General features: G+C 43.4%; 1 protein-coding gene and 1 long non-coding RNA gene across 2 annotated transcripts; one reads left to right on the top strand and one right to left on the bottom strand.

Moving 5' to 3' along the window:
• On the top strand, positions 1-27941 carry rhobtb4 (Rho related BTB domain containing 4). Its single transcript, XM_027015089.2, is given in 12 exon segments — positions 1-273; positions 6150-6351; positions 8381-8484; positions 10580-10765; positions 11617-12412; positions 13388-13607; positions 16269-16387; positions 21285-21435; positions 21864-21952; positions 22196-22301; positions 22465-22625; positions 22627-27941. Coding segments are annotated over 12 exon segments (2295 nt in total). The 5' UTR covers positions 1-244; the 3' UTR covers positions 22759-27941.
• LOC118241963 lies at positions 386-3033 on the bottom strand. Its single transcript, XR_004776456.1, has 2 exons — positions 1851-3033; positions 386-1771 (listed from the first exon to the last, which is right to left on the bottom strand). It is a non-coding gene; the product is annotated as an uncharacterized LOC118241963 (long non-coding RNA).
• Positions 27942-27960: the final 19 nt, after the last annotated feature.

Here is a 27960-nt window from a genome sequence, read left to right on the forward strand (position 1 = left end):
TTCAAAGAAAAATAAGCATAGTTGACGGAGTTATAAGCTGCTTCCTAGTATTGGAAAACTTCTTTCAGTTCAGCAATGCACGAGTGAAGATGCTTCCTTTGTGACAGGCGCGAGATAACAACAGTGCTCGAGCAAGCAAGCCCTCCGTGAAAAGTGTAGTGTCTTCAAAATACTTAATTTCAAGCTTTTTGACCTCCTGCGCCCGGTTTAACGGGAGCAAGGAGTGGACCAAGAGTGGACTGGCATGTGGGTCAATTCTGGAACCGTCGGAAGGTAGGGTAAAACCAGTTTTGTAGGCAAGTGAGTCACATGTTTTACCTCACGATTTAGAGCTCGTAGTACAGACATTCAGATCGATCCAAAACGTTACACGGAGTATTAAAACTTGATGTTCAGTAATTCGCTAGTTTATTTTTATTGCATTGCAGTTGCTATGGTCGTCTACTTACAGTTTGTTGCTATGCTTCCTCAGTATAGTACCTGTATTTTTTCCGACGCGGTAGCGCGCATGGGCTTGGCTCCGCTTTGCTGCATCCCTTTGGTATGGAAGGGGTGCACTGGTTACTTCACAACCTAATTTTAATACGGCACGCTCGAGCCTAGGTAACATTTTCTGTGTCTAAATCGAGAAATCCTGATATCCAGAGAGCTTGCTACTTATTAATATTTCTCAATGAAACGCACTCTCAATGAATACAGAATCGTTGGTACTTGGAAATGTGAATGGGGGCTTATCAATGGCTGCCCATAGATGTTTCACACTATACCTATTCACCTGATGTAATCTCTGGAAATACTCTTAGAACGAATCTTATCTTTCCGAATTGTTTTTGTTTTGTTTTATTTTGTTTTTTCTTTTTTGGGCGGGGTGCTTATTCTAAGCGATAATGGCACATTCCAAGACTCATATTTTGCTGTTTCCGTGACCATGGTAATCAGAGAACATTGGTGATTCTTGATAAGAGTTGAAGTCTTAAGTTATAATACAAACGTCAGCAAATGTCCTGCTGTGTCATAATCTATTATATGTGCCCTGATAATGTTATCGGGCTTGTTGTTTGTTTTTGTTTTTTTGTTAGTCTTTAACTAAAATCACATTTAGTTTTCTTCTTCACACACTCTGACTCCAGTCTTGTTCCATGTTTCATAACAGATGTTTTTGTAAAACATTTTTGCATCTTTTAATACTTGTGCTAATACGCAATATGATTGTTTAACATTTTATTTATTTATTTATTATCAGTCAGGCTTTATTTAAGGCATTCTCTTAACTATCAGCAAATGCTGAAAAAAGCATTTTCATGTTGTTTGGTGACTGATGCACTCATGTTTCATGAGTATGTCTCTACCATGTCCACAACCAAGGCTTGAGGATCAAGACGCTTGAAAAATATTTTACTGGCAAAGTATTTATAGTTGCTATCCTATAGAAGCTTCTGCAATGACAGAAACATCTTGAATGATGAAAGTGTTTCTAAATCAAGAAATGAGCGATTTTGCCTAAATAAACTTCTAATTATGTTTATATTTACTTTAAGGATGCTGAATGTAAAGTAAAAAGTTTTGAATTGGTCAATTGCCTGTGAATGTAATGGCAATGTTGGAAAAATAGGTAGGGAAGTACCCACACATTTAGTGAACAAGTACAAAGAAAGCGGGTGAAAAATGTGTGAGAGATATTAACTCTGTGCAGTGTGTATTACTTTTAATACAGCTTCAATTGAATTTGGTCACAGCTGGTCCCAAGTGGTGTGTGCTTCATAGATGAGCTCTACAGATGAAAAAGAAGCAAAAATGGGCTAGAAGATTGAAGTTTCAAAGCTACTTCGGCTAGTGTGTTGCTGTCGTACCTTGTCCCTTGTAGTCTGTAAACAAGTAAACTCCAGGGCAGTTTTCCATATCCTGGTATTGGAAGCCATTCGCCGGGCTTGGCTCAACACGGGGGCTTACCGTCATGGATACGTTTAATTGGGCAACAGCGTCGGAACCGCAGGCAGAAGACTCGACCAACAGCCAGCCTTAACTAGCTTCTTCCTGGCCTTGCCTGCGTCTCCCACCAGGAGCAAAGGTGCAGCCATGTTCAGAGCGCATCCGACAGCTGAGGTCCACATGGTCTCCTTCTTAAGAACTGCGCTGGCTGGTTAAACATTGCAGAGCAGCATCTTGGCAGGTTGCTATCTTGATTTTTTCTTTCTTTAAAAATTGTTGGGTTTTTCTTTGTTTTTTTTTTTGCAAGTGGGTTTCAAGCCTACATTTGCGTGCACAGCTGAGACATCTTTGACTGACATTGTCCTCTGAGGGCTGTTTTTGAGTCATTCACATTCTGCACTTGTACAGAAGCATGATGGCAAGGAGCAAGAAGACAGTGACCCGTTCCACTGTAAGCCTAATGGGCGTATGACAAGGGTGGGACATAGGAGAGAGTGTCTTGGAGTAGGTAGCGTGTCTCGTTTTCCCTCTGTGCGCTTGCCTCTGGAACTTTGCTTACTCTGGTCCTCCCACCTTTTCTCCTACCCAGTGCCAGAGCTGATCAGGGCATAGGCTGTTTGTTGCCTTGGCACATGAGCAGTTCCCTAGAAGGTCCTCCAGTCACAATGACGGTCGACTTCTTCCGACGTTGCCCATTGGTTCTTGTGCCAGCGACGTGCATGGAGGTCCCGGAGCCCTGGCGCAAACACCTCGCCCCTCAGGCAGGCCGCTGGCGGGCAGCTGGTTTACGTATCTGCTTCGAGCATGCCTGTCTTTGCATATCGCCACACGAAACGGCACAGAGCTCGGCCTCCATAGGGGGCCCGATACACTGCTGCCTGGCCTGAAACTGGTGCGTGGATGAGTTTACACATATACCAGTGATATGCAGTTGTATTGTACTTTTGTTGGCAGGCTTTGGGGTGTTTTTTTTTAATTAATTAATTAATTTTTTTGCAAATGTGGTGAGAATTGTGTCCCCGTATGTGGTGTCTGCGTGTGGCACTTAAAAGTGTGTGTGTGTGTGTGTGCGTGTGTGCGTGTGTGTGTGTGCGTGCGTGCGTGTATGCAATCAACCACCGAGGGCCACATGTAGATGGTTGTGCTCTAAGAGAGGGCATAACTCATGGGTTCTGGTTATGTCACAGCAGGGTCATTTGGTTCAGTTGGTGCAACTGGAGCTATTATATAATGCGCGCATACACACACACGCATGCTGCATCAAGGAGGGGGAGAGTCTTTGGAGAGGGAGATGTAGTTAAGAGATACAGATACATACAAGAAAATTGGACACAATAAAGCACTGTTGAAGGAATTCTCCAGAAGTGGAACCAGCCGTACAGGGTGGTGTTCAGTTTTTTGTTTGTTTGTTTGTTTATCTTTTTTTTTTTATCCCTTTAGACAGATTTAAGACCCATTTAATTTTAATCGAGTTGTCTCATGAGGCTTAGTGACTGAGAGATGGGGGGGGGGGGGGGGGGGGGGGGCTTTTTGATCCAGTACAAATACAGCGATACTTTTGCACTCAGCCGAAGTGACACACACACACACACACACGTAGCCTAGAGAAACTGGGCTTGGCTCAGCTGAAATGAGCAGAAGCTATACTGTGGGCAGTGGAATGTTTGTGAATGGAGTAGGCGTTTGCCATGGTCTCTCGCTCTCTATCTCTCTCTCTCCCCCACACAAACCCGTTGTTGCTAGATGCATTCTGCCTTTCTTTCTCTTTCTTTCCCTCTCTCTGTTCATGTGGCCTCTCCAGTAGTGACCTTACGCGACTTCTCTCGGCCCTCCGCACACCATTAACCGCGTTGGCAGCAGGGTGTAGCGCACTTCTGATCCTGTGTGGCAGAGCCCTTTGACTCACTCGACTGATGCAGTTAAAGGCCTCGCGGGACACACCGATACCTCCGGTGACACAGCTTTGCACAGCACATGCTGCGGGAGCATGCGTGCAATGCCGCGTGAGACTACACAAGTCCGGTCAGCCGACAGAAGTGAAACCCGACGCTGCCCTCGAGGTGTCTGGTTTCTGGAACTCTCTACCAGGCTCTCAGGTGGTGTGTGTGCGGGACGGCACGCACACACCTGCCCTCCCAGGTCTTCCGTCCCGAAGGCCAGCGCGCTCGGCATGGAGGCCGAGCTCGGAGCGGACACAGCAGGAGGAGGGGGATGGCAGTGTCTGCTGTCGGACCTCTGGACTGCTCCGCTCCTCACCCCTGTGGGTGGGGACAGGATAGGACAAGGAGACGAGTGGGTTGCTATCCTCTGTCTCTCTCTCTTGCTCTGTTTTTCTATATCCCTAAGATATAGTCCACTGAAATTACATCACATGTTGCTTCAGCTCTATGCTGATTACTGGCCTGCACAGAGACTGTGTGTGTGTGTGTGTGTGTGCATGCACAGTGTGCATGTATACAATGCTCTTCCCTTTTAAAATTAATTAATTAATTAATTGATTGGTTTTTTTTTTTTTGTTTGTTTGTTTGTTTGTTTGTTTTCCCCCCTGAAGACAGTCAGGATGCAAACCCACCCACCACAGGCAAGTACATGCACTTAAATGCCAAGCAATAAGTCAGAAAGAAAAGATACATGCATCCTGACAGAACAGATCTGCATTAAGTGATAATGGTGATGAAGAAACATTGGATAGCACAGCATGACACAGCTGTCTTTGCAGTTCTATACCAGGCCAAGAGTGAGAAATTAAAACACTCTCCCAAGGTTTTGTCATTGACAAAATGTGGAATGCAACATCAGTGGAAAACTAGGCCAATATTCCAATGCCAGGTGTTTCACTCTGTAACCTGCACATTCTTTTACCGACCCTAAACTCATAATCTCCAGCGTTTTTATGGTTTTACAACAGCTCAGAATGCTTGCGTGTCGTTGCGACACAGTGGGCAAGACTAGAGTAAAGATTCCAAAGCAGGGCTGAAGTAAAGGTAGCATCTGCCCTCTGCAGAGCGACACCACCCCTCACCCCCTCCCCCGCCGTCGGTCTCCCCTAGCGGCTTTTTCTGGAAATCTTGGCGAGGCAGGAGGCCCGATGACCTGCCCACCCAGGATGTGGTCAGCCGCGTCCGCCGCTGAATGCAAAGTGGTGCCTGGCGCTGGCGCCGGCTGTGCGTGGACACCTCCAGGGTGTGTGCAGTCAAGGTATTTAGTGCAGAGGGACAACTATGAACAGATGACTTATCAGGGGCTCTCGCTGGTCCAAAGGCAATTGCAGGTGGATTTTGCAATGTGCCAAAACGGCTTTTGAGCGGATTTGTGAGTCTTCCCCCTTGTATTTCCATGACAGCTAGCATGCTTTTACAGTACCATGCTTTCTTCAACATGTTTCCATGCTTCCAATGGTTTTGTGCACAGCATGCTCAGTTCTTCAAGCAACACCTTGGTAGCAAAAGCAAACCAAAAATCCCAGCTCTGTAACCTCCTTCATTCTTCTCTTTGGCATAAGAAAGAATGCTGGCCATCTCTTGTAGTAATGTCAGGGCTTGCAGTGGGCTTTTTTGGTGGTGGTGTTGTCATGGTAATTGAGTTACAGAATGCACACTGCTCAGTAATCCGTTCTGACCACATCCTTTAAAATGGAAATATTTTTGCCTCCTTCATTGTGTAGAGATGGAGACTCTGTGAATGTGTGCGTGTGTTTGCGTGCGTGCTTATCTGTCCGTCATAACAGATGGGAGCTTTGCACGCTGTTCCAAAATAAACTCCGCCACTGGGCTTCACTCTCTGTAAGCAGTCACGTCGCAGGTAGGCTGTAAGAGAAGAATGGAGTGAGTGGTTCACTTGTGTGCGCAGCTTCTGAACTCTGCTCGGGAGGGGCATGCAGCCAAGTGTGCGCTTCTCTCAAGCACTTTGTTGTTTTCTTATGGAGACTGAATCAGCATCTGAATTGAATTTTGTTTTGTGTTCAGGTTGTAAACATTTTGTGGAAGGACAGTGAGGCTTTAGAGTACCTGCCCATTGATCCATATAGACCAATATAAGACAGTACTGCATTATTTTAAGGACAAATTGACCGCATATGAGTTTTTCCAGAGCAGTTTTCACACAACATAAGTGAACTAATATTTGTCACCTCTTATGATGTTAATGTCTGCGGCATTGTCCTAAGATCCCTGATGACATTTCACCTCTTTTTTTAATTTCTCTCTCTCTCTCTCTCTCAGGGCTCTCTCCATGGATATAGACACAGACTATGAAAGGCCTAATGTGGAAACCATAAAGTGTGTGGTGGTGGGTGATAATGCGGTGGGTAAGACCCGCCTTATCTGTGCCCGTGCCTGCAATGCCACCCTCACCCAGTATCAGCTGCTCGCCACCCACGTGCCAACCGTTTGGGCCATCGACCAATACCGCGTGTGCCAAGAGGTGGGTAGCCCTGCCGCGTCTGTAACATATTGGAATATACACAAATATATTATGGCTTCATTGTTCTAAACCACAATGGAGGATGCTATATAAAGTGGGGTGGTCCCGACCCGTTGTTGTCAACCGAAATAGCAACGACAGTGTTCACTGACGACCTGCTTTATCATGGCAAGGATGAAAACATGACGGAAAATCTAAGCTAAAAAAAATCCCCAAAACGACTCATCTGGCAATTGTGTCTGATGGAAAAATGCAGAGTGTAAATTGCTACGGGTACAAAAGCTGATGCAGAGAAGTGCATTATCAGTAGTTCACAGAGGATTAAATCAGTCATTTTTATTTTACAGTATTAAGATTTATGTTCTGGAGAAATGGGCCTAAAAAATCCTCAACTGCTGAGGGCCATGTGAAGGTCACGTGAGGGCTGTGTGTGCTAATTGGTGCCGTTCCAGGAAACCAGACGACTCACACTAAAGCTTGGCAGCACTTTATGTATAGAGGCTAGTAATATGACGCACTGCAAATTTTCTCTGGAAAATATGTGTCTGCTTAGGGTGAGGCTCATCTGCTAGACCTAAAAGTTTGTTTTGCTTTGTTTTGGCTAAAGTTATTTAATGTTATAAAATTAAATAGATTGACTGACTAAAACTGAAAGGTATTTTAGTCGTAACACTAAGATTAACTGAAAGATGGATAGTAATAGTAGTTACTTTTCCTATTCATACAGTTAGAACATTCCTAACACAAATGTACAGTACTTTTTTTCTTTTTTAAAAAATTTTTATTTTCAGTTGTCTTTCCTTTTATAACCACAAACTAGAAATCAGAGTGACACAGGCCTTTCATACTGGCCACAACCTAAAGCAAGAAGTTGCACTTAATTTAAAAGAAACCTCAGAAGGGTATTAACTAACCCCAGAATAAGTAAACATTGGAATGCACCAGTCTTCCATACCTAACTGGAGAAATAAAGTTAAACTGAAGGAGCTCTACTCCTTCAGTGTCCTCAGACAAAGCACATTTATTTCTTTAATGTCGATAGTTTTCCTCATTTATTATTATTCAAAACTGAAAGTGCCCCAGCATAACCTAAACTCATGATAAATGTGGCACCTCAGAGGCTTCCTTGATTCATAGTTGTGTTCTGTGGTACCAGGTCAGCATATTATTGGACAGAGATAAATATTTAAGATAAATATTTAATTTTTTTTCAGAGGACCTGAAACTAAAACCAGACCCTGACCTAATTCTGATTTTTTATTTTTTTTTTTTTTTAAATGTTCCCCCTACAGGCTGTTCGGACAAGGTAATGAGCCTATGCATAGCCCAGATCCATTGTGTAGATCTTGCGCTGATGATGATAAAAAAAAAAAAGGTCTCCTCCTTTTTTGGAAATAAAGGTAGCTCCTTCAGATAACAGATGGCTAACAGAAGTGACTGACATGTGGAACTCTGAGAGAATGTCCTTTATGATCCCTGAAGGGATCTGGAATTCTTTTATTTCATTCTTGAAATATAAATGATTTTTCTTCCTAAAGATATACAGGTGGCTCCTAAGGCATGGGCTTTTTGTGTGTGTTCTTGCTTCTTTTTTACTTGAAAAAATAACTAAATCAGAGATTGCAGATCAAATTGAGTATAAGCATTTTGGCCACTGGTGTAATTGGATAATTTGCTGGAATTCCATAAAGTGGCCTATGAAGTCACTGTTGACTACCCTTGAGGTCATGCTAGAGAAACATGGCTTCACCTAAAGTACCATCTGCTTGACCCCAAACCAGTATAAACACAGAGGGACAATTCAGACAAAGTCTGATTCCAAAAATATGCTTGTAAAACTATTTATATACCATCTACATTACTATGCTATTGTGTTAGCTACTAAATTATTGTGTTCGCATTTGCTAATGCTGCTTACTGGATCATCCATTTCTGGACCAACTGACAGTCTGTCTATTTTATACATTAATACACTAAAATAAAGTGCTAAAGCTAAAATGGAGTTAAGCATGTGATCTCTTCCCCTCAGGTGTTGGAAAGATCTAGGGACGTGGTGGACGAGGTCAGTGTCTCCCTCAGGCTGTGGGACACCTTCGGAGATCATCACAAAGACCGACGCTTTGCTTACGGCCGGTCAGTGGGACAATAGAATGTGCGGGCTCTGTCGAATGACATTGCTGACTTGGCTCAGCTGCGGGGCAGGAAGCAGGGCGGCAGGTTTGGGGAAGGGAGCACGCCCCCGACGCGGTCACAGCGTCAGCCAACGTGCATACGAGGGCAGTTCTCCCTTTAATTACTGCACTCACATCAAAGCATTAGTGTCACAGGGCAGGATGTTTGTGTAACGGAAAACCATGCGTGCAGTATCCCGAGTGTTGTTTTGCTTAAGTGTTTGGCATAGATTTTCCCAAGAGAGAATGTGAGTGTGCGTGTGTGTGTGAGCCGTTGCCAGCTCAGCTGTTTCACACTCACACGGTTGGGCTGGACAGGATTCAGTGGGGAGGAGATGCTGCTAATGTCTCTCTCTTGTTGTGGAAACACTGCACTGAATATCCTTCCTCTCTCATCAACCGCTGCTCAGCGGTACAAACACACACACACACACACACACATGTTGCTTTAGTCAATGTTCCTCATTGCTCAGTGTATTATAATATAATCAATGGTTGATCTCCAAACAGACTTCTGTGAATTTATGGTTGACCCAGCTATTGGGTATTATATTGGGTAAACAATTTAGTTTAACTGTCAAATATATGAAAGGGTTAATAATGCCCCTGTATTACTTCCATGGTTTGTAGCCAGAGGCATGGAAATGATGGCTTGAGTTTTGACACCACAACAACTCTTGCGTTAGTACAAATGTCTTTCTGTGAGACAGAATAGAGCACTATCCATCCTCAAACGCAACCACCCTTGTACAGTCTATTATACAGTCCATTTAATTAAGTTGCTTAATCACTGTTTAGGTCACTTGTAGGTCTCCAAGTAGACTGATTGTGATCTTGGATAGCTCCAATTTACTCATTGACTCAGATGTTTATCTTTGAGTCCAATCCGTGTGAGTCCATGTGTGTCGGGGGTGCGCGTGCGTGTGTGTGTGTTTGCTGCAGTCAGACAAACTGAGAGGCAGGAGTTTGAACTTGGCTTCACTCCCTGAAATGCCAGACACCCATTACATAAACATGCCACCCTGAACTTTGTGACTTGCTTTTACCTCACAAGGTATGTCAGTATTCTTTGTTCATTCACTAATGGTAAACCACTGCAATGCGTGCGTGTGTTCAGTGTTTGAACAACACACACACACACACACACAGACACGTGCACACAAACATTTGGCCTCCTATAGTCAGTAAGCGTGTGACTCTATTAATCTGTGCACTTTGATGTGGATTAAAATGCTGCCTGAGCCACCTAATGAGGCTTTGACTGAGTGCTAATATGAATTTATGCCTGCAAGTTTGTGTGCGTGTGCATGTGCGCACGCACGCGTGTGTGTAAATGAACTAAGCAATGTAACCACATTGTTCCTTGTTTTAAACACAGACAACGCAATGCTCCACATCACTATACCCTTTAAGCATACGGCAGCCTCATGTGCTGAAAACATAAATGCAGCTACACAGTATGACTCGAAGGATACTTGAGTAACGGAGCAACTTCACACCCTTCCCTAATACGAAATTCAAGACCAAAACACACAGGCGTGCAGAGATGCTACATTGACACAGATGCATCCATGGCACACACACCAGTGCTCTTGCTCTTGTTAGTGGCTGCCTGTAGCACACGTCTTCACCTCATTTATTTATGTCTCGGCTAAACTGGTGTGGTGTCATTCTCATTGTGCAATGCGCAGCCTGTGTGCAATGACCTCTCGCACTTGGGAATGCAATATCTGTGCCACAGTTACATTTTTAACATGCGAGAGCGTTGAAGCCAAACCATCAAAGCTAAATATAGTCGATGTGTGTGTTCACCTGACTTACTGTCAGATACTCTTTATTAGCACCTCACATTTTGACTCCTTGGTCATGTTCTGTTCTGTGCTACAACACAATACAGCAAGCCAGTATCCATTGTTTAAGTATATATGTAACATATGTCCATGTAAATATTTCGCACAGGAAGTAAGTTACGAGTGCTCAAGTGGTGGTCTCAGTCACACTGATGCTTTCTCACTTCCTCAGGCGCTTTTCCTCTTCCTTCCCCGTGCACGTTTCAGATCCGACGTGGTGGTGCTCTGTTTCTCCTTGGCCAACCCCAACTCCCTGCGCCACGTCCGCACCATGTGGTACCCCGAGATCAAGCACTTCTGCCCCCGCACCCCCATCATCCTGGTGGGCTGCCAGCTGGACCTACGCTACGCCGACTTGGACGCCGTCAACCGCGCCCGTCGGCCCCTGGCCAAGTACGGCTTGTGGGCCTACGCCCTGCCCTCCCGAAATCACCGTTGTACTACAACACAATGCAGAACACTGATGGCAGTTATTTAAGCATATATGTAACATATGTCCATGTAAATATTTCACGCAGGCAGTCTGTTACAAGTGCACAAACAGTCCCCATTCAACGTTCTTTAGTACTGGCATTCAGAATGTATATTGCCACTACCTGAGTACAGTCAGTTACCAAAATATGCTGTTTATCACCATTATTAAATTAACAACCTCATTTGCGGTCCTGGGAGCTACATGCACTTCTCTCATAAGTAGCTGACAGGGCTCCTGAGTGGTGCAACAGAAAAGAGCTCACCCCATCAGTGAGGGTTTGCTGGTTCAAACCCCAATGATGCCACAGGAAGACCCAAGTTGGTGTTGCTCTATGATGGAAGGGATGCAATTATTCTGTCCCTTGTCAATCACAGCAACATTAGCCAATCATGTCCGTGTGCTCATGCAGGCTGACCAAAGCAGCTGGCATGCCGAGCAGTTAGAAAAGGTCTGGCATTTGGCTTCATGTGTGCTGGAGGAAGCACATGCTGTACACACCCTCCAGGGTTGGTAGCTATTGTATAATTGTTTTGGTAGCTGACTGGTGGTAACTGGCATAATGGCTAAAATTGGGAGGAAATGTAGTTTTAAAAAAAATGGTAATAATAATTAGCTAATGGGTCAAAACAGGTGTGTTGGAGTAGCAGGAACAGTCATAGTAAAGCATTGGAAGTCCACTAATGCTAGGAATTTCAGATGTAAATAAAATAAACTTTAATGCATTAGAGTTGTTTTTTTCCTTAAGTGGTTATTTTCCTCTCTCCGTCAGACCCATCAAACCTACAGACATCCTTCCACCTGAGCGAGGCCATGAGGTGGCGAAGGAGTTGGGTGTGCCATACTACGAAACCAGCATCGTTGCTCAGTTCGGCGTCAAGGATGTCTTCGACAACGCCATCCGCGCCGCTCTCATCTCTCGCCGGCACCTCCAGTTTTGGAAGTCTCACTTGAGGAAGGTCCAGCGGCCTCTCCTCCAGTCCCCATTCCTGCCCCCCAGGCCTCCGAGGCCTGTGGTGGGCATCCCCGACCCCCCTCCCATGGATGGAGAAGGCCACGAATCCCTCTTCTGTAAGTCCCTGTGTGCTGATGTCCTGTTCCTCCTCCAGGGCGGCTACACGCGTGTCTTTGCCCATAAGGTTTATTTGGCAACCTCCTGCTCCAAGTTTTACGACCTGTTCACCATGAACCTTGGGGCCACAGAGGAGGACAGTGACGGGGACGTGCCCCTGCAGGGAGATGAGGAAGAGGAACAGAGTCGAAGAGGAGCCAAAGAGCAGGCAGGACGCACCAAAAGTCTGGACATTGATAAAGAGGGTAAGGGGGGCAGCCTCCAGAGGCCACTAATGCTTGAGCAGGGCTCACTGAGGACTTCCCAAAGCGATAACTTCTTACCGGCCAAGACCCTGTGCCCAGTGGGGCCCCTGGGAGCTGGCCGTGCCCTTCTGGGATGGGGACGGGGGTTCCTCAGCGTCTGCCTTGAGAGAGTGGACGACCCAGTAACTGGTCGGTCAAGGCCCATGACGGTGGTTTCCATGGACGAGCTCATCCAGGAAGCCCCTTTCCGGGTAAGCACACAGGCAGCTCAGTACACTTTCCGCCAGGCATGTAAAACCCCTGAAGTCCTGGCGTGCCACGGAATAATGGAGTTTAGCTTTTTCTCTCTTTACCAAGCCTAAGTTGACTCATAAAATTAGCTGATGAGGGGAATCCGTTATGGTAATTTAGGGAAATTACAAAACTCCACTGTGGCCCTTCAGGATTGATGCCTTGAATCAATACTTTAGATGCTGCAAAGAAAATTTTATATATATTTAATAGATTGTGTGACATGTAATTAGGTATATCTAACATTAAAAACATGTTAAACACTGTACTACATGATGAAATTTCAGAATAAGTAGGAGAGAAGATTGTGGTTAGTGCTGGCAAGAACAGCTCAAACCCTAAATAAATAAATAAATAAATAAATAGATAAAATAAGTACAAGTAAACCCCAAAATAAATGGTCTGCAAAATCTAAATTAGAGACTTTGTCAAGGGGAGATATTTTTAAAAGTGATCAGAGGGCAGATTATAATGAATAGGCTGTTTGGTAAAGTAGGGAAGGGGTGCTCGTTTGCCCTGCTGTGGGAGAGTTGAATCCATGTGGTCTTTTTGAACAGAGAACAGAAGTGATGGCTCTGGGAAAGCTTTTATGTACACTTTTAATTGGCAGGCAGAATTCCCACCATGACATAGAAAAATAAGGGGAGATTTTGTTTGAGACCAAAGGCCTGAATGGTAAATGGGAAACCCCACTATTTTGTATGTTCATTTGAACCCGATTTCTTTTTAACTAAGGTAGATTTGATTTGGCAATTAATTTAAAGCCTTATTGACTGTTATCTAGACAAAATGGGATTAAACCAATTAAATATTTGGGTTTGTGCAATTGCAGCTTGAAGTTGTCAAATGGACCTGCGTACCTATTTCAAAATAGTAGTTAAGTTCCGACACATATTGTGTGCTGCCTCCACCCCCTCCCACCCTTGCTTGCCCAGGCGGTGCTGCAGTACCTGTACACGGGACACTTGGACGAGGCCCGGGGCGACCTCATGCAGGTGGCCACCATCGCCGAGCTGCTGGAGGTCTTTGATCTGCGCATGATGGTGGCCAATGTGCTAAACCGCGAGAGCTTCATGAACCAGGAGATCACAAAAGCCTTCCACGTGCGTCGCGCCAACCGCATCAAAGAGTGTCTGAGCAAGGGCACCTTTGCCGGTAGGCTCCTTACCATTGCCTCTCATCTCCAGCACTGTATTGTCTTATGAAAACTGCCTTGTTAACGCTGGGCCTGCCTGCTCTCATTATGGGTGTTGCTGTCGGTGATGGTAAGTGTGTTATGACGATGCATAAACATCAGTTATGTAATGTAACTGAGTTTGTCATACCAGCTTCTTGTTGTCTGTGGTCATGAAGCACAGCTGTGTAGTTGCTTTAATATTGCGTTAATAGATTATTATATGCCAAATAAATTCACATGTCCAGCTTGCTGTTCTTTTTTCAATTCCAACATTAAGTGGAATTTGAATAGAACTGCTCAAACTGCAGCGTTGATGTTGCCTTTTAATTCTATTAATCTTTGCCATAATTTATTTTTTTTTGGTTGTAATACATATGAACAACATCTTATCCAGTGTCTGATCTTTTTGTGATGTATTTATATGTGCCTTGGTGATGTGTTTGTTGTACCAAATTGCTTGTTTGTGGCAGTCATGTCTCATGTCTTTTGTGCGTTTTTCTGTTTAACATCTAGTGCTTCTATCTGCTGCTGTGTCCATTTTCCTCTGTCAGGCCATTGCTGTGGTCCAGTCAGCCTACACTATTAACCTTTCATAACCATCATTTTGATATGGGTTTCCCATTTTTCATTTTCACTTTGGAAATTATACAATGGCTGCTGTTGCAAACTTTGTTTGGCAGGTTTGGTGGAATGGACAAGTGTAACTGTCTGTAGTCTGTAGAGGGAACTTCAGTCACCTTTTAGTCACATAGCTTGATCTGCCCTCTGACCCGATTTGTGCAAACTGCAACCTGAAAAATGTTTTTGTTGTTGAAGTGTAAGTACATGCAGGGTAAATTGGCCATTTGGAAGCAGCAGAACTAGACTGACACCGTTTTTATCTACCTCGAGTGTACAGCCCGGCCTGTCCTAGAAAGATATCTAACTGAGGACATAAATTCAAGGGAAATTTTTTTCTCTTCTTTCTTGCAGACTGCCTTTTTCTGTGTTGAGGACCTAATTTTAGGCATTGTTTCACAGTGCTGGAAGGATGCCATGCTGAAAGTCAAAGCACAGTTGTCTAGGCATCTTTTAGTGAACTTCGAGCAGACAAAGAGGTTAATCATCCATTACTTCAGCAGTTACCCAGCTAGCTACCACGATCTAGTTACTGAGCTTAATGATCAGTGTTGTGAAGTCAGAGCCTTTCAATCCTTCAGAGAAGGTGCAACAAAAAGGTGGCTGGAACAATATAATATAAATGTATTCATAAGTGAAATGAAAGAAAATGAACCTATTCATAGGTGCTGCTTTACATATTCTTGGATGTGTTTCTATCCAAGAGTGGTACTAATCAAAACAGCTGAGAAGTATGTCTACCGGCACTCGTTCCTGTGTATGTGCCTCCGTACCTCTTCTGGTGATATTTTGTAGGGTTCTGTAATGGAAGTCCATTAGCAAAATGACAGGAAATCTGACCAATGAAATTTGATTCTCATCATGGCGGCTGGCATCTGTCTGAGCATTCTGAAGCTAGAGCATTATTAGTAAAACATCACTGTCTATGCACATGCTACCTTAGCCAGCTAACTTCAGATGGCTACAAGTGAGGGAGAAGTTGCCACGTACATAATTGAAAAGTCTTTCTCAAGGCGCCTGCCCGTCAATGAAACTCTCACAGAAATTCAGCGAGGTCCGCTAACTTTCTGGGAAAAAGTTATATACATATAGTTATTTTCAGAGTGTCTGTAAGATAAACTATGAAAGGTATACCTGACTAACAGCTAGCCTGCAGCATACAAGCCACTTTTGTTTTGTCATCTGTAGTTGTAGTTTGAGAACTGCTGAGCCACATTTTGGAATCTAAACAAGAAGCCGTGGCTGCATGTAACTTTAAAAAAAATATATATATATATATTATTTATTTGGGGGGGCTTTATACACCGCACACCACTATTAATGATAACACATTAATATATTATGATATTCTAATTATATTTCTTGAATTCCTTTGTATCCTAAAGGAATGTTTCAGTATTTGAAACCATGTTAGGAGTGACAGAGATAAAAGCAAAGTTTAGAAAAGTGGGGTATTCCCTAAAATGAATATAATTTGGATTGACCTATATGCCATGAAAAACATGCAGCTAATAATGATTTGAGACTAAAACTTGCAGCTCAAGCCTTTAGCCTTGACGCACTCATTTTAGCTAGCGTTAATTCTTCAGATAATTTGCTTCGCACAGTTGGAATACAATGCAGTTCAAGCCAAGTAAATAGCCATTTGACAGTTAATGTTTGCAGTTCTAGTCTTGTTGGATAAGTCTATTAACTTTAACATCAGGAGGAATGTGTGCCTATCCTTCCTTGCAAATTGTCAGTTTATTTTGGGAACGGCAATGGATGATGCGGATTTCCCATGTCATGGGAAGGTTGAAACTAACACTGGGATATTCATTTTATTTTCTTATGCCCCAACTGCTGGGCCCTTCCTCAGTGTTTTCTGTCTTACATAAGCCTCGTCTGTCTATTTATTACTTGTTTGTCTGTCTATTTGTCTCTCCGTCTGTCTCTCCGTGTTCGTCTGTTGGTCTTCCTCCTCTGTAGCCCCGACTCTGTGACACACGCCAAGATGTGTACTCTTTTCCGACTGGTTTTAGATGTGGTGTTCCAATTGGACGATGGGTACCTGCCGGCCCACAAGCCCCTGCTCATCTCCAGCTGTGATTGGATGGCAGCCATGTTTCGTGGGTCTTTCATGGAGAGCTACATCGAGGAGGTAAGCAGAGATTTTCAGATTTGTATATAAATCTGGTGTGTGTACAATATGAATCAAAATGTATGTGAGCAATATGAATCAAAAACGTACCAACAAACTTACCAAAAACTATAAATTCTCTTCTGTATTGACCCAGATATCACATGGATATTTCAAAGTAATACAATCAGAAGCATTATAGGACCATTACACATTAAAAAATGTAACGTCATAAGTTTGGTTGAACATTCCTTTAACGCCACTGATTGGACAAGGTCACCCTGTTCCTGCCTAACCATTCCCAGGGGCGCCTTAACAGAAAACTGGCACAGGTAGTTGAAACTAGGCCACCGGCATGACAGATGACCCACATTGCAGTGCTGGTGGCAGGAGACCATCGTGTCCGCTTGGATGAGTGATGCAGCCCACTGGCTTCACTGTCCCCCTGAGGAGAGGACGCGGGTCCGGCGAGACCAGGAGACTTTAAAGGAGGTCATGGACCACTGGTAGTGCGCTCGCCGATGCCCATATGGGCACACAAGCCTCTGCCCGGGAGACGCCTGCTTTGTGTCTGCTGCTCCAAAACACAAAGCCACTGAGAGCAGAAGTGTCTGGCTCTTGTCTGCACTTGCCTAGTTTAGAGGTCCAGAAGTAATCCTTAAGAGAGCATTAAGAATTTGCAATTTGACTGAAGAAGTAGGGTGACCAGAGGGAGTGTAAAATTCCCTGATGGCTCACATTGCCACTAGTTTCAGCATTTAAAATGCATTGTTGCATGAGAGCTTGTAGAGTTCAATATTGTTAAAATACTCAAATAACAAAAAATACTTTTGTTGTTTTTTTTTTTAAAAGGGACAAAAACTAGACTCTCTAGCTGCATATTGGTAGGGAAAAAATCTGTAGATTTGCTGCTGAGCATTTTCTATAGCTGGAGGTGTTGCATTTGAAGCAGTTTCAGCCTTTTGTATGTTAAAAATAATTGACCGTTTCAAATATGTTCAAATGAATCCATTCTTTGCAATAAATATTTTTGATTTGTTATGAATATTGTGTTGCAGAAGGCAAAGCATAAATTGTTAGGAACCTCAAATTGTATGAGGAGACCTTGGTGTCTCAGAGTTACACTTTCGTTCTCTGCATGGCTTGCAGTGACAGGAAGTGTGTTCTTGGGTGTTTCCTGAGCTGATACCACTGTTGCTTCACAAATGTTCTTTTATTATATGAAGCACAAGCTAAGAAAAAAATAGAATTGTGTAATGTGTAAAGCTTCCTATGAAGCTGCATCGGTATATTTGGTCCATCATCGGTCATTATTTATCATGTATTGGAAACTTCTCTAATAACCTGCACAGCTTTTCATATCCCCCTATAGAATGCAATGGTGGGCTTAATATGCATTACTCTGTGCAAAGCAATAGATGAAAAGGATCTCCAATGAATTTAGCATCATGACTTTTTAATTCAAGCCTATTAGTCATGTAGCAAGGCTAAGGTTTCGCCGGATTTCGCTCCAAAGCGTGTCACGTGTGCTACTGTACCCAGGTCAGTATTCCCTGCAACATGCTCTACAGTTTCCCCAGACACCCAGCTGCCTGCTCAAGTTCTAGAAAGATGAACCCCCTGAGTGCAGGGTTCCAGGGCCTGACCAGCCCAAGTGAGATGGAGAATGAAAACAAGGCCTGTGGAACGGCAAGAGAACAGGATCGGCCAGTGTAGCCTTACAGGCAATGCAGTAAGCTAAACTTACAGTGAGAGCAGGAGCTCATGCAGGAAATGAGACACTGGACACCTTTTCCATTCTGACAGCTCTGGACGGGAGGTCACCTGAAGAGTAGAGCAAGGTGCCAGCAAACAAAAAGACCACGTGCCATCGCATGGCTCTGACAAATGTTGAATTTTTGAATAATATTTGCACAGAATATTAAACCTACCTAAACTATTGAAGCACAAATTAGGCTCAATTTGGAATGGTTTTAGCTTGTAGTTATTAGTGGTCCATTAGTCTGAAGCAAAGCTTTCTGAAGTAGCATTTAGTCTTCTCTGCAGGCTCATGTTCTCTGCAGGCTCATGTTCTCTGCAGGCTCATGTTCTCATAGGCTGTTTAACTTGTGTATCGCTTGAACGAATGCAATCCTTTTTAATTGGTTAGTCTCACAAACAGTGAGCACTGGTCAGCAAAGCCGCCTTTGGGCAATCTCGCTGCTACACACCTAATAATCAGTCCTTTTACCCCTTTAGCTAGGAACTCTCAGGAAAAAAACCCACCCATTTCCAAACGTCTGGGGCAAACTGCATGCAAGCAATGCGCGAACAAGCAGCAGTGCGCAAACCAGATGCAGACAGCCAGCAGGTCCCCATTTTTGAGCCTGCCTCAATCTGGCTGGCACGCGCTGGTGGAGCAACTGGCCATAGCGATCGCGGTGTTATTTTTAGAACAGGTTTGAATAGTTGTAGGCCTTGGCGCTTCCTTTGGCGAGCAGCGTGGAGGGTGTTGTATAACTGCATGCAGTGCCGCACAAAGGGTGCACTCAAGTAGTTCCTAAACAGTACTGAAAATAATTTCAGCTCGCTGCTATGCCGCCTTGCAGTTCTAGTCCAGTGTGGATATCTGCAACTCTGACAGGCAACAAGAGCCTTTCAAACTGGACTGAGTTATATTTAATAACCCCACAATGCCCTCGCACATCTGTGTTCCTTCTCACTTCTGAGTTATTTAGAATTCTCTTATTTATTTTTGACAACCTTGAAAACAGAGCCTGGAATGCAACAGCTAGTGGAGTCACTTTTGAGGCAACAAGCAGGAGAAAAAAAAAAAAAGTAATATTTTTCAATTGAATTAATTAGGCGTAGGCTTTGAAGTTATGTTAAATGATGTCGGGGACCATTTCAGATTTTACAGCCACGCTAAACCTCAAGGCAGGAAGTGATCAGCTTGAAACACAGAGCTCGTGTGTCTTGTCAGGCTGGTGGCACGTTGCGCGACTGCTTGCTCTGTGAACATACGGCAGATGCTCGGGCGTTGAAACGCTTCTCAGCAACAACGCGCATGTGACAGCAAATCTGATTAGCGTGAGGGTGAGAGGAACCTCGGAAGATTCACTGCAAGAACCTGTCAGATGAAGTGAAAGGAAAGATGCTAATCAGGAATTCTTTCTTCGTTGATTTTGTTTTTGTTCCTTCTTTTGCACAACCAGACTTGTTATACATCCCAAGTCAATGAACCTCAATTAGGTTTGCACATCATACATTCAGTAATGAATATATTGGACCCTGTGTTTAATATTCTATTAATGGCTATCACTGTTTATAGGTCAAAATCCCAAGAGGTTAAATATATTATTCTTCTAAAGTACTTTCATTTTACGATGTTGGATCTTTGACAGGAAACTACCTCCTGTGTTCCTACTGTACATCTTAACTCTGCCCTTTAGACTTAATTAGAGGCCACAGTCAAGCTGACATTCTGCTAATTGGTCCAGAGTCTGGAAGGTGTGGGGCACCCCTGAGGCTTCAGAAGGGTCTCTGACTTGTGATCTCATTCCCCCCTCCAATTTGCCCTCTCATACCATCTTGCATGGGTCTTCTTTCTCCTTAGGCCTGACAGTGACGCCTGTATGCAAATTTCAATTTCGGAGGCTATAGATTTTTTTGGATTTCTATAGCTGTGTCAAAAAATTTATCAAGATGTTGTCTGTATGATTACTTTCAGGCCAAACAACCAGGAGAGACATAACAAAATGGTAACGTCTTTGATCCATGCCAGTTCTAGTGCCAGAGCCTCCTCTAAAGCTCTGCTTGGGAAGGCTGTGGTTTTCACTAAAGTGCCAGCAGACATAAAGCCTATTGAAGTGTCTCTGCTCCCCAAAGCTTTTGGTTGCTCAGGCAGAGGCACAGCCAGAGGCAATTAAACCCTCTGCGTCCTGCCCTAATTCATGGAGGAGCCGCTGTTTGGCTCTGGCAAAGCGACTGCATGAAGAGAAGGGTGCCATGGCTGGATCCGCATGCATGGCACTCTTTGTCCCTGCTAAAAGACCCACTTAGTTTCTTGGAATTGGTGGAATAAGCATGTCTTTGTTTGCACTCCTTTCCAAGCCCAAAGCAAAAGCACAGACCAAAAAAAAAAAGTCCTCCTCCCTTTGACCTTTGGGCTTTGTGATCTTTTTTTGGGGAAGGAACGAGGTGAGAATAGAAGCAGATGATGTCATTTGTTTTGCGGCGGAGCAGATCTCGCTGGTTCGATCCAGATTCCATCGTTCTCCCCTTGTGAAGGTGTTGCTACGGTGTGGGCGTGCTCTATAAAGCGTGCTGTGTCCCAGGCCACTATCTGACAGAGCTGTCCATCCCGTGGGCCGGCTCATCGGCTCGCGTGTACGCATGGGCCAGGTCTCCCATAGCGACGCGCCCACGTGGTTATTTGTCCAGAGCTTTGAGTGGAGAGTGCCAACAGTTTCACACAGGGCTTTAATCTCCTGATGGATAAAGGCCCCTTGCGGAGGCCACTGGTCCTCAGACCCCCCCCCCCCCCCCCGGGCTCCTTCCTCTCCATCACATACAACCTTGCCTGCCCCTTTGCTCCCTTGACCACCTGACCACCCGCATCAAGTGGGCATGAGTGCCCTTTGTCATGGGCAGCTGCCAAGAGCTTGCAGGTCCCCATAGGGAAGAGGTAGGAAGCAGATTGCTGCATCACTGGACCATTCTGCCTCTCCATCTTTCCATATCCTGTAGCTGAGCTATGAATAACATCCAACCAACTCCCCCTCCCACTGTTTCCTTTTATGTCTTCAGAATGATGAATATTTTTGTTTTTTTTATTTAGTTTTGGCTGTTGCTCTGCTGCACCTTTAAGATCTCTTCGGGCAGCCGTGTATAATGTGTTCGTTGTGTTCTTTCTTTCCCTGTTTTAACCTTTCATCAGGTGTCCATACCTAACACCAGTACTGCCTGTATGAGAGCTGTGCTGGAGTACCTGTACTGTGGCTTGCTGACGCCCTGCCGTGAGCTGGAGCCTATGGACCTCATAATCCTAGCCAACCGCCTCTGCTTGCCTCGTCTAGTGGCTCTGACGGGTACGCCTGGAAAATGAGCAAGCATTCATTACTAACATGTTAAATATTATGCAGTTATTATGGTAAATCCTCATTAGTTTTCATAGTAAATGCTAGTCAGTTATCATGGTGCAAACTAGTTATACAGATGTCATCTATTGCACCATACTTCACTCAACTAGCACAATAAAGCTACATTGCTAACTGACAAACTTACCTGGTGCTTCATACATGATTGAAATAATTATCATTTCATGAATTACGGACCAACAAAACAACCTTGTAAAGGAGGAAATTTTTCGTCCAACTGCAGTAGAAACTGTTGCTCGTGTACATTAGAAATGCCCCAAGCCTTAGTCATGGCTGTCGATGCTAACTGCAATGTTGTGTTACATCAGATGATGTTCAGTAGGCTTGTATGCTAACATCTGTATCACTGTGGTCCACAGAGCAGCATGCTGTCGAGGAGCTACTTCAATGGGCGGTTAAAGGAGCAGACATTGATGGACAGGTGCTGAATTACCTAGAGATGGCTCAGGTAATCTAATTAACTGTAGCAAAATGGACATTATTCACAGGCCTCTTATTCTCTTAAACGCACTGTTTTGAAAACAGAGGTAGCTAGTTATTTTAAGCACACTAATGCCCGGAATTAACATTCATCCATTGGTCGTTCTATTTTCAGTTCAAAGGGTGATCTGTGATTGCCTTTCAAATGAGCCCCATTGTTAGAAATTACCAGCTCAACTTCACCCCTCCTTCTTCTGTGTGTCTTCTATAGTTTCACAATGCCAAACAACTTTTCACCTGGTGCTTGCACCATATTTGCACCAACTACAACAGCGTGTGTCGCAACTTCCCCAAAGATATGAAAACCATGTCTCCAGGTACAGGCCCAAGGTCCTCCCTGTTCAAGGTTGCATTCACAATAAGATCTTATTTCACTGCTGAACCCATCTTGACTTTTGTTTTTCTTTCAAACCCTCTTCACCTCTTGTACACTTGTTCCTGGGGGCTCCTCTGACTTTCTCCTTCCTGTGTCTCCTCCAGAGAACCAGAAGCACTTTGAGAAGCACCGCTGGCCCCCCGTTTGGTTCCTCAAGGAGGAGGACCGCTATATCCGCTCGAAGAAGGAGCGTGAGCGTGAAGAGGAGATCCTGCGCAAGCAGCACACTAAGCGCAGCTGGTTCTTCTGGAGGCACCCAGCCTCCTCCGCGCGCCACATCTCCTGATGGTGGCGCCGCACCCATTTCTGTCCGAAGACCCCTGCCCCCCCAGGACTTGCGACTGAACCCCAAGGAGACTCCTGTCCATGTTCAATGTGCTCTGGCAACTGGAAGTTAGTCCGGTGCCGCCTTCACTTCTGAGATTCTTCTGCCTTCTCTCTTCAAGCCAGGCTGAGTGCGGGAGCTCAGCAGAGTGGCTGCCCAATCGAAGAAGTTTGAGAGAAAGTGTTGGATTGATCTTCCTTATCGTATGTCGCTTGTTTCACTGTGCTTATCCAGTGAAGTCGGAGGCCTCGCCACACCACCACGAAGGGAATGTCTTCATGGCAATGATCAGCATTCATCTTTCAAGACTGTTATTGTTATAAAATAACTACAAATACACACATCCTCCCACGCTTTCACACACTGCCCCTCACACCACCCCCTGCACCGGACCTGCGCACTGGTGCTCGAGCATGCATCTGTGCATGGTGCTGTTATGATGAGCTCCTTCATTGAAACCTATTTCTAAGAAGAAGAAAAAAACACCACTGCCCAATGCATACACTTGTGCTGCAAAATACCTTTTTGCTTTGAATGCACCTAGCACCTAAAATAGTGGCAGGGATTTGTAATTCTTAAAACCACATAAGGTCAATTCCGCTATGAATCCATCTATGGTTCATACTTTTTGCCTCAGTACCAAAACACCTTTGCCTCTATGGAGAAAAAAAAAAAAAAAAAGTTCTCCATTTTGGAAGTTCTGGATCCCCATTTTGGCTCTTTTGTTGTCTACTGAGGCACTATGTGGGGAAGCTCCACACAAGAATCCCTGTTGCTAGGCCAGGGGCTGAAAGAGAACACTAAATAAACAAGAGGTGCATAGCGCAGGTCATTCACCCAAGAAGGCTCTGACAAGGCACCAAAGAGAGACAGCTGTGGCTTGCTCAGACAATAACACCTCTCCAAAACACACTGAAACTGAGGGTAACCACCACCACCAACAACAACAAAACCTCACAGCAAGTGAGGTATGAATGTAGGGCTGTACCACTTCCATGGGAATATTAGACTTTGGTTAGTTAATAATCATGATTAGGTTACTGTTGCATTTTGACCACTGGTTACATTTTTCAGTTTACTTGCCTTTCCAAGCCACATGGGGCACATGGAGTTTACCACACTTTAGTACACATTAACAACTCTAGTAAGAGCAGTTAAAATATGTGATCCTTTCTCTATCATTTTCAGAGACATAATTTGGTTTTAAAAACGGCTAAGTTACTATATCTGCCTGACGACCAAAAACTGAGCTCCATTTCTCACACCCCTTCCTAAGAACAATACCCTCAGTTGAGCCTCCTGTCTTCTACCTCCACGGACAGAGAGAAAAGGAGAGTGTATAGAAGGACAGACGAGTGCAGAATTCGGTCTATGTGCCATGTTGTTTAAAGCTGCGATATGAGGCCACGCAGCTGAGGTTTCATTTCCCCCTCCACGCAGTGAAAAAACAATGCTCAGGATGACTAACGGTGACAGCAACAGTATTCACACACTTTCTCTCATCGCTTGTTTAATCCCACCCACCCACCCACCCCAATGCTTCCTCTTTCAGAAAGCTTTAATTTCAATTTAAAGGCTTGTAGCAAAATGGGGCATCATGTGTAGTGCTTATGTCTCCTGCGTATGTGGTATTGCAGTGTAATGTAACATAGCTCGCCGTGGATGTGCTCAGCCCCCTCGTCAGGAGGGCGCTATTGTTCGGCGAGCATTTTGCCAAACTTGTTCCACTGGCGTTTGCATATGGATTAGCCAATCTCATCCTCATAACAGACTGGATTGTCTTTCAAATCAAGAGTGAGTGCCTGTGACAGAATGATTTCATCCTTCCCCTCAAATATATGGATATAGCATAGACTTCCTTGTACTTCCAGGCTATTCTTTTGCATGGGACGTGCTGAAAAAGCTGCGACATTTCTAATGCTGCATGATTCTGAAGGTAGTGTTTTGCAAGTTTGCCATTTCTGTGAATTTTAGAAGGGAATGTGAAAATTGGCAAAGGTTGGGTGATTCATTTTTTTCTTTTCATGGCACCTTCCTCTGTGTCTGGTTTTCTGGGCTTTTTTTTTTCTTCTTCTTTCCTTCACTCCCTCAAGACAGCAAGCAGGTGTCTGTGGTAGCTAACTGGAGACGCATTATATGAAGAGGCTTTTTCTCGCTGGAGACATGTTGGAATCATCACTAGCTACTGAAATAGATGGGTGAGAGAATCTCACTGGGCCCTCATGTGTGAATGAGGCTGATCTTTGGAAGGAAAGAAAGAGGGGAAAAAATAGAGAGAAATCCAGCTCTACAGCCTGCATAGCACTGGTGCCAAGACAGGAGGGTTCTGATTTCAACTCAAAAAGGAGGTTACGGTGCTGATGTTAACTAAATTACTTTAGACATCGCAAAGGAAGTTGTCTTATATCAACAGGCTTTAATCCAAAAAGTGCCCCTGCGTGGTTTGTCTTGAGTTTCTTTTTATTAAGGATTATGCCAATTATGTGGAATTACTAATTAAATGTCATTATCTGAAGTGTTAAAGATGCACTTTCTGTTTTACAGGTGGAGGTGGATAACTTAAATGCATGTGATGGCAGTTTGTACAGAATGAAAATATAGCTTTTGGAGTTATAAAACTGATTTTCAGGCTTGTTCAGAAAAGAGCAATATACCATCTTACACTTAGTTATTTATCCCTCAGTGTTCAACATGAAGCACTTCAAACTCAAACTACAAACTTATATTGACAACAAAGAGGCTCTCACTGACAAATCAATGCTGTTTGCTGGTGTTTGCCCAGGGATATTGTAGTATTTAGGATAGGATGATGTGTTACTATGGTGGTTTATTTAGTATACCCTTGCACATTTTTTTTTCTCAGATTGGGTCTGCCTTTCATGTGCATGGCATTGACTGTTTCTAAACTTCAGCTTTTTTAAAAGCAGTTACATTTTGTAGCATTATATGACTTTTATTCCATTAATAGATGATCTTCTTTTTTTTTTTAGTCCATAAAGTTTGTGCTCGGTATTCATGGGTACCCAAATGTATTATGTATTATGACCATGTGCTTTAATGTTGTGTCTTTTTAAGGACAGGGAGAGGGGTTTGTTTATGTTTTTCTGTGGTGCAGGTTCATTGTCATTACTGTTTAGGAAAAGGTTGAAGATTTGGAATGTATTTCTGGACACCTCTTAACAGTATAACTAGATAACCACTAAAAATGTCTATGCACTTTGGGCCAAATTGTGAAACAAAAATATGTTTGCTTAAGATTATTCTGATTTGATAGAATGTAAACTTCCAGAGAGTTGCTAACATTTTAAGGCATGCACGTTTACAAGGGTAATGTGCATGAGGAATCATCAGCAAAATGCTTGCATGCAGTCATAAATTGGTATTAAGAATAAGGTATGCACTTTGTCTTTAGGTTATTATTCTATTATGAGCCTGTATACAAAAAGAATAGATCAAATAAGTGTTACATTTAGGGGAAAATACTAATGATCAGTTTATGTAAAGTTTATGTCCAGTTTTAGCCAGTATTGGGTTAACAAAGTAGGGTTTTTCCCTTGCTACACATTTACCAAGAGGTTGCAATAGTAGTGTTCCACAAAGTTCAGTATTTTGTCAGCTAGAAAACTCAAGAGCTATTGTTCTATCCTGGCATTGCCTGTGCCTTTGATTTTTAAAAGAGAAAAATCTCTTGTTGCCTTTCTCAAGAGGGGCCTCTTACTACTGCCTTTGTTTGGGGTAATTGTATAGTGGACTTGCGCACACACACACACACACACACACACACACACACACACACACACACACACACTTAACACAGGCAGCTGACCACCACATTCCTACTTGTACAGTCAGTGCCTGTGGACAACATGTAGCAAACCCTGCTGTCCTCTGCATATTATGCTGCATTATCTTCTTAGCACCTCTTCTGCATGGGATACTACTTTTTAATTTTTTTTTTAACTGTTTTGCTGAGCTGGGTGGAAACCATGTTTGGGGTGAACTGGACCATGCTGGTGTGGCTGTGAGAGGGTTGGATGTCTGGGGCATGTGCATATGCACAATCCCCCAAGCCCTAGACGTTAGTTGCTGTGTGCAATACCGCCCTCTTCAGGCCAACCAGAGTATAAATCTAGCAGTTTTTCCCAGCGTAGTTACTCAAGCATTGTCAAATGAGAAATATTTGAATGCGTTATGCAGCATAATGGTTTTGTATCTCGGTGTAGTGTTTTGGTGTTTGGTTTAGAGTTTCTAAGCATGGTAATATTTCTCCATCGTGTGGCAGTGCAAGCTGGGAGAGTAAGTGCTGCATGTACATCCTCTACTACTTCCACAGGCTGTAGAATTTAGCATGAAAGACCCTTCCACCCTGCCACTTGTCATAGCATAAAACAGTGCTTGAATTTGACCATTTGGGTGGTCTGTTGCTGTTAATTAAAATTTTATTTATTTATTTATTTTTTAGCAAAACTTTTTTTTTTTTTTTTTTTCAAAAAACCCAGTTGTATGTTCTTGCCAACTATTTTTAAACAGCTTGGCCTTTTGAGATGTACCTCTTGAAAAGTTGTCAAATTGAGGTGTAGTCAAAAATTACTTTAGTTTCCCCTCCCGTGTGTTCCATCCAATGGACTCTTGAGATGGTGATTTCTTATAGGAACTACAATGGAATTAACTAATATGCAAAGGGGTGAATATCAATATAGCTTACTATATTGTATTATATAGTGCTTTGTTTGAGCTCTTTTTTTTTTGTCTTCTTTCTCTCTTCCAAACCAATCTGACAGTTTATAATACATGACAACATGTTTTTTTTTTCTTCACATATCTGTCTTCGCATATAGTGAGGTACTGGTCCAATGTCTAAAGACCATTTTCAGTGTTTCAGTCAACTTCCTTAAAGGCTCAGATAATACCTTTCCTTCTTTTTTGTTAATATGTGACTATTATACCCTTACACACTTTGTGTGAAGATTGTAACCTTTTGTTTTTGTTAATTTTTGACTATTACTATTAATTACTGAGACAAAAAAAGAGCACATACAAAATTAAGGGCTTTTTTTTAAAAAATAAACAAATAAAAGGAAACCAACAATCAATGTTTTTGCTGCTGTTGCAAAAAAGTGTTTTAATGAATCCTTTATACTTTTTGAACCACTGTGATTTGTACAAAATGGAACAAAAAAGTAGGAAAAAAACATTTCTTGCCATTTAAGTATTCTAATGTTGACTTGGTTTTTAATAAAATTCCAGTGAATTTGACCATCCTTCGTTTTTGTGT

The sequence above is a fragment of the Electrophorus electricus genome, chromosome 9, assembly GCF_013358815.1.
Source record: "Electrophorus electricus isolate fEleEle1 chromosome 9, fEleEle1.pri, whole genome shotgun sequence".
Lineage (NCBI taxonomy): Eukaryota > Metazoa > Chordata > Actinopteri > Gymnotiformes > Gymnotidae > Electrophorus > Electrophorus electricus.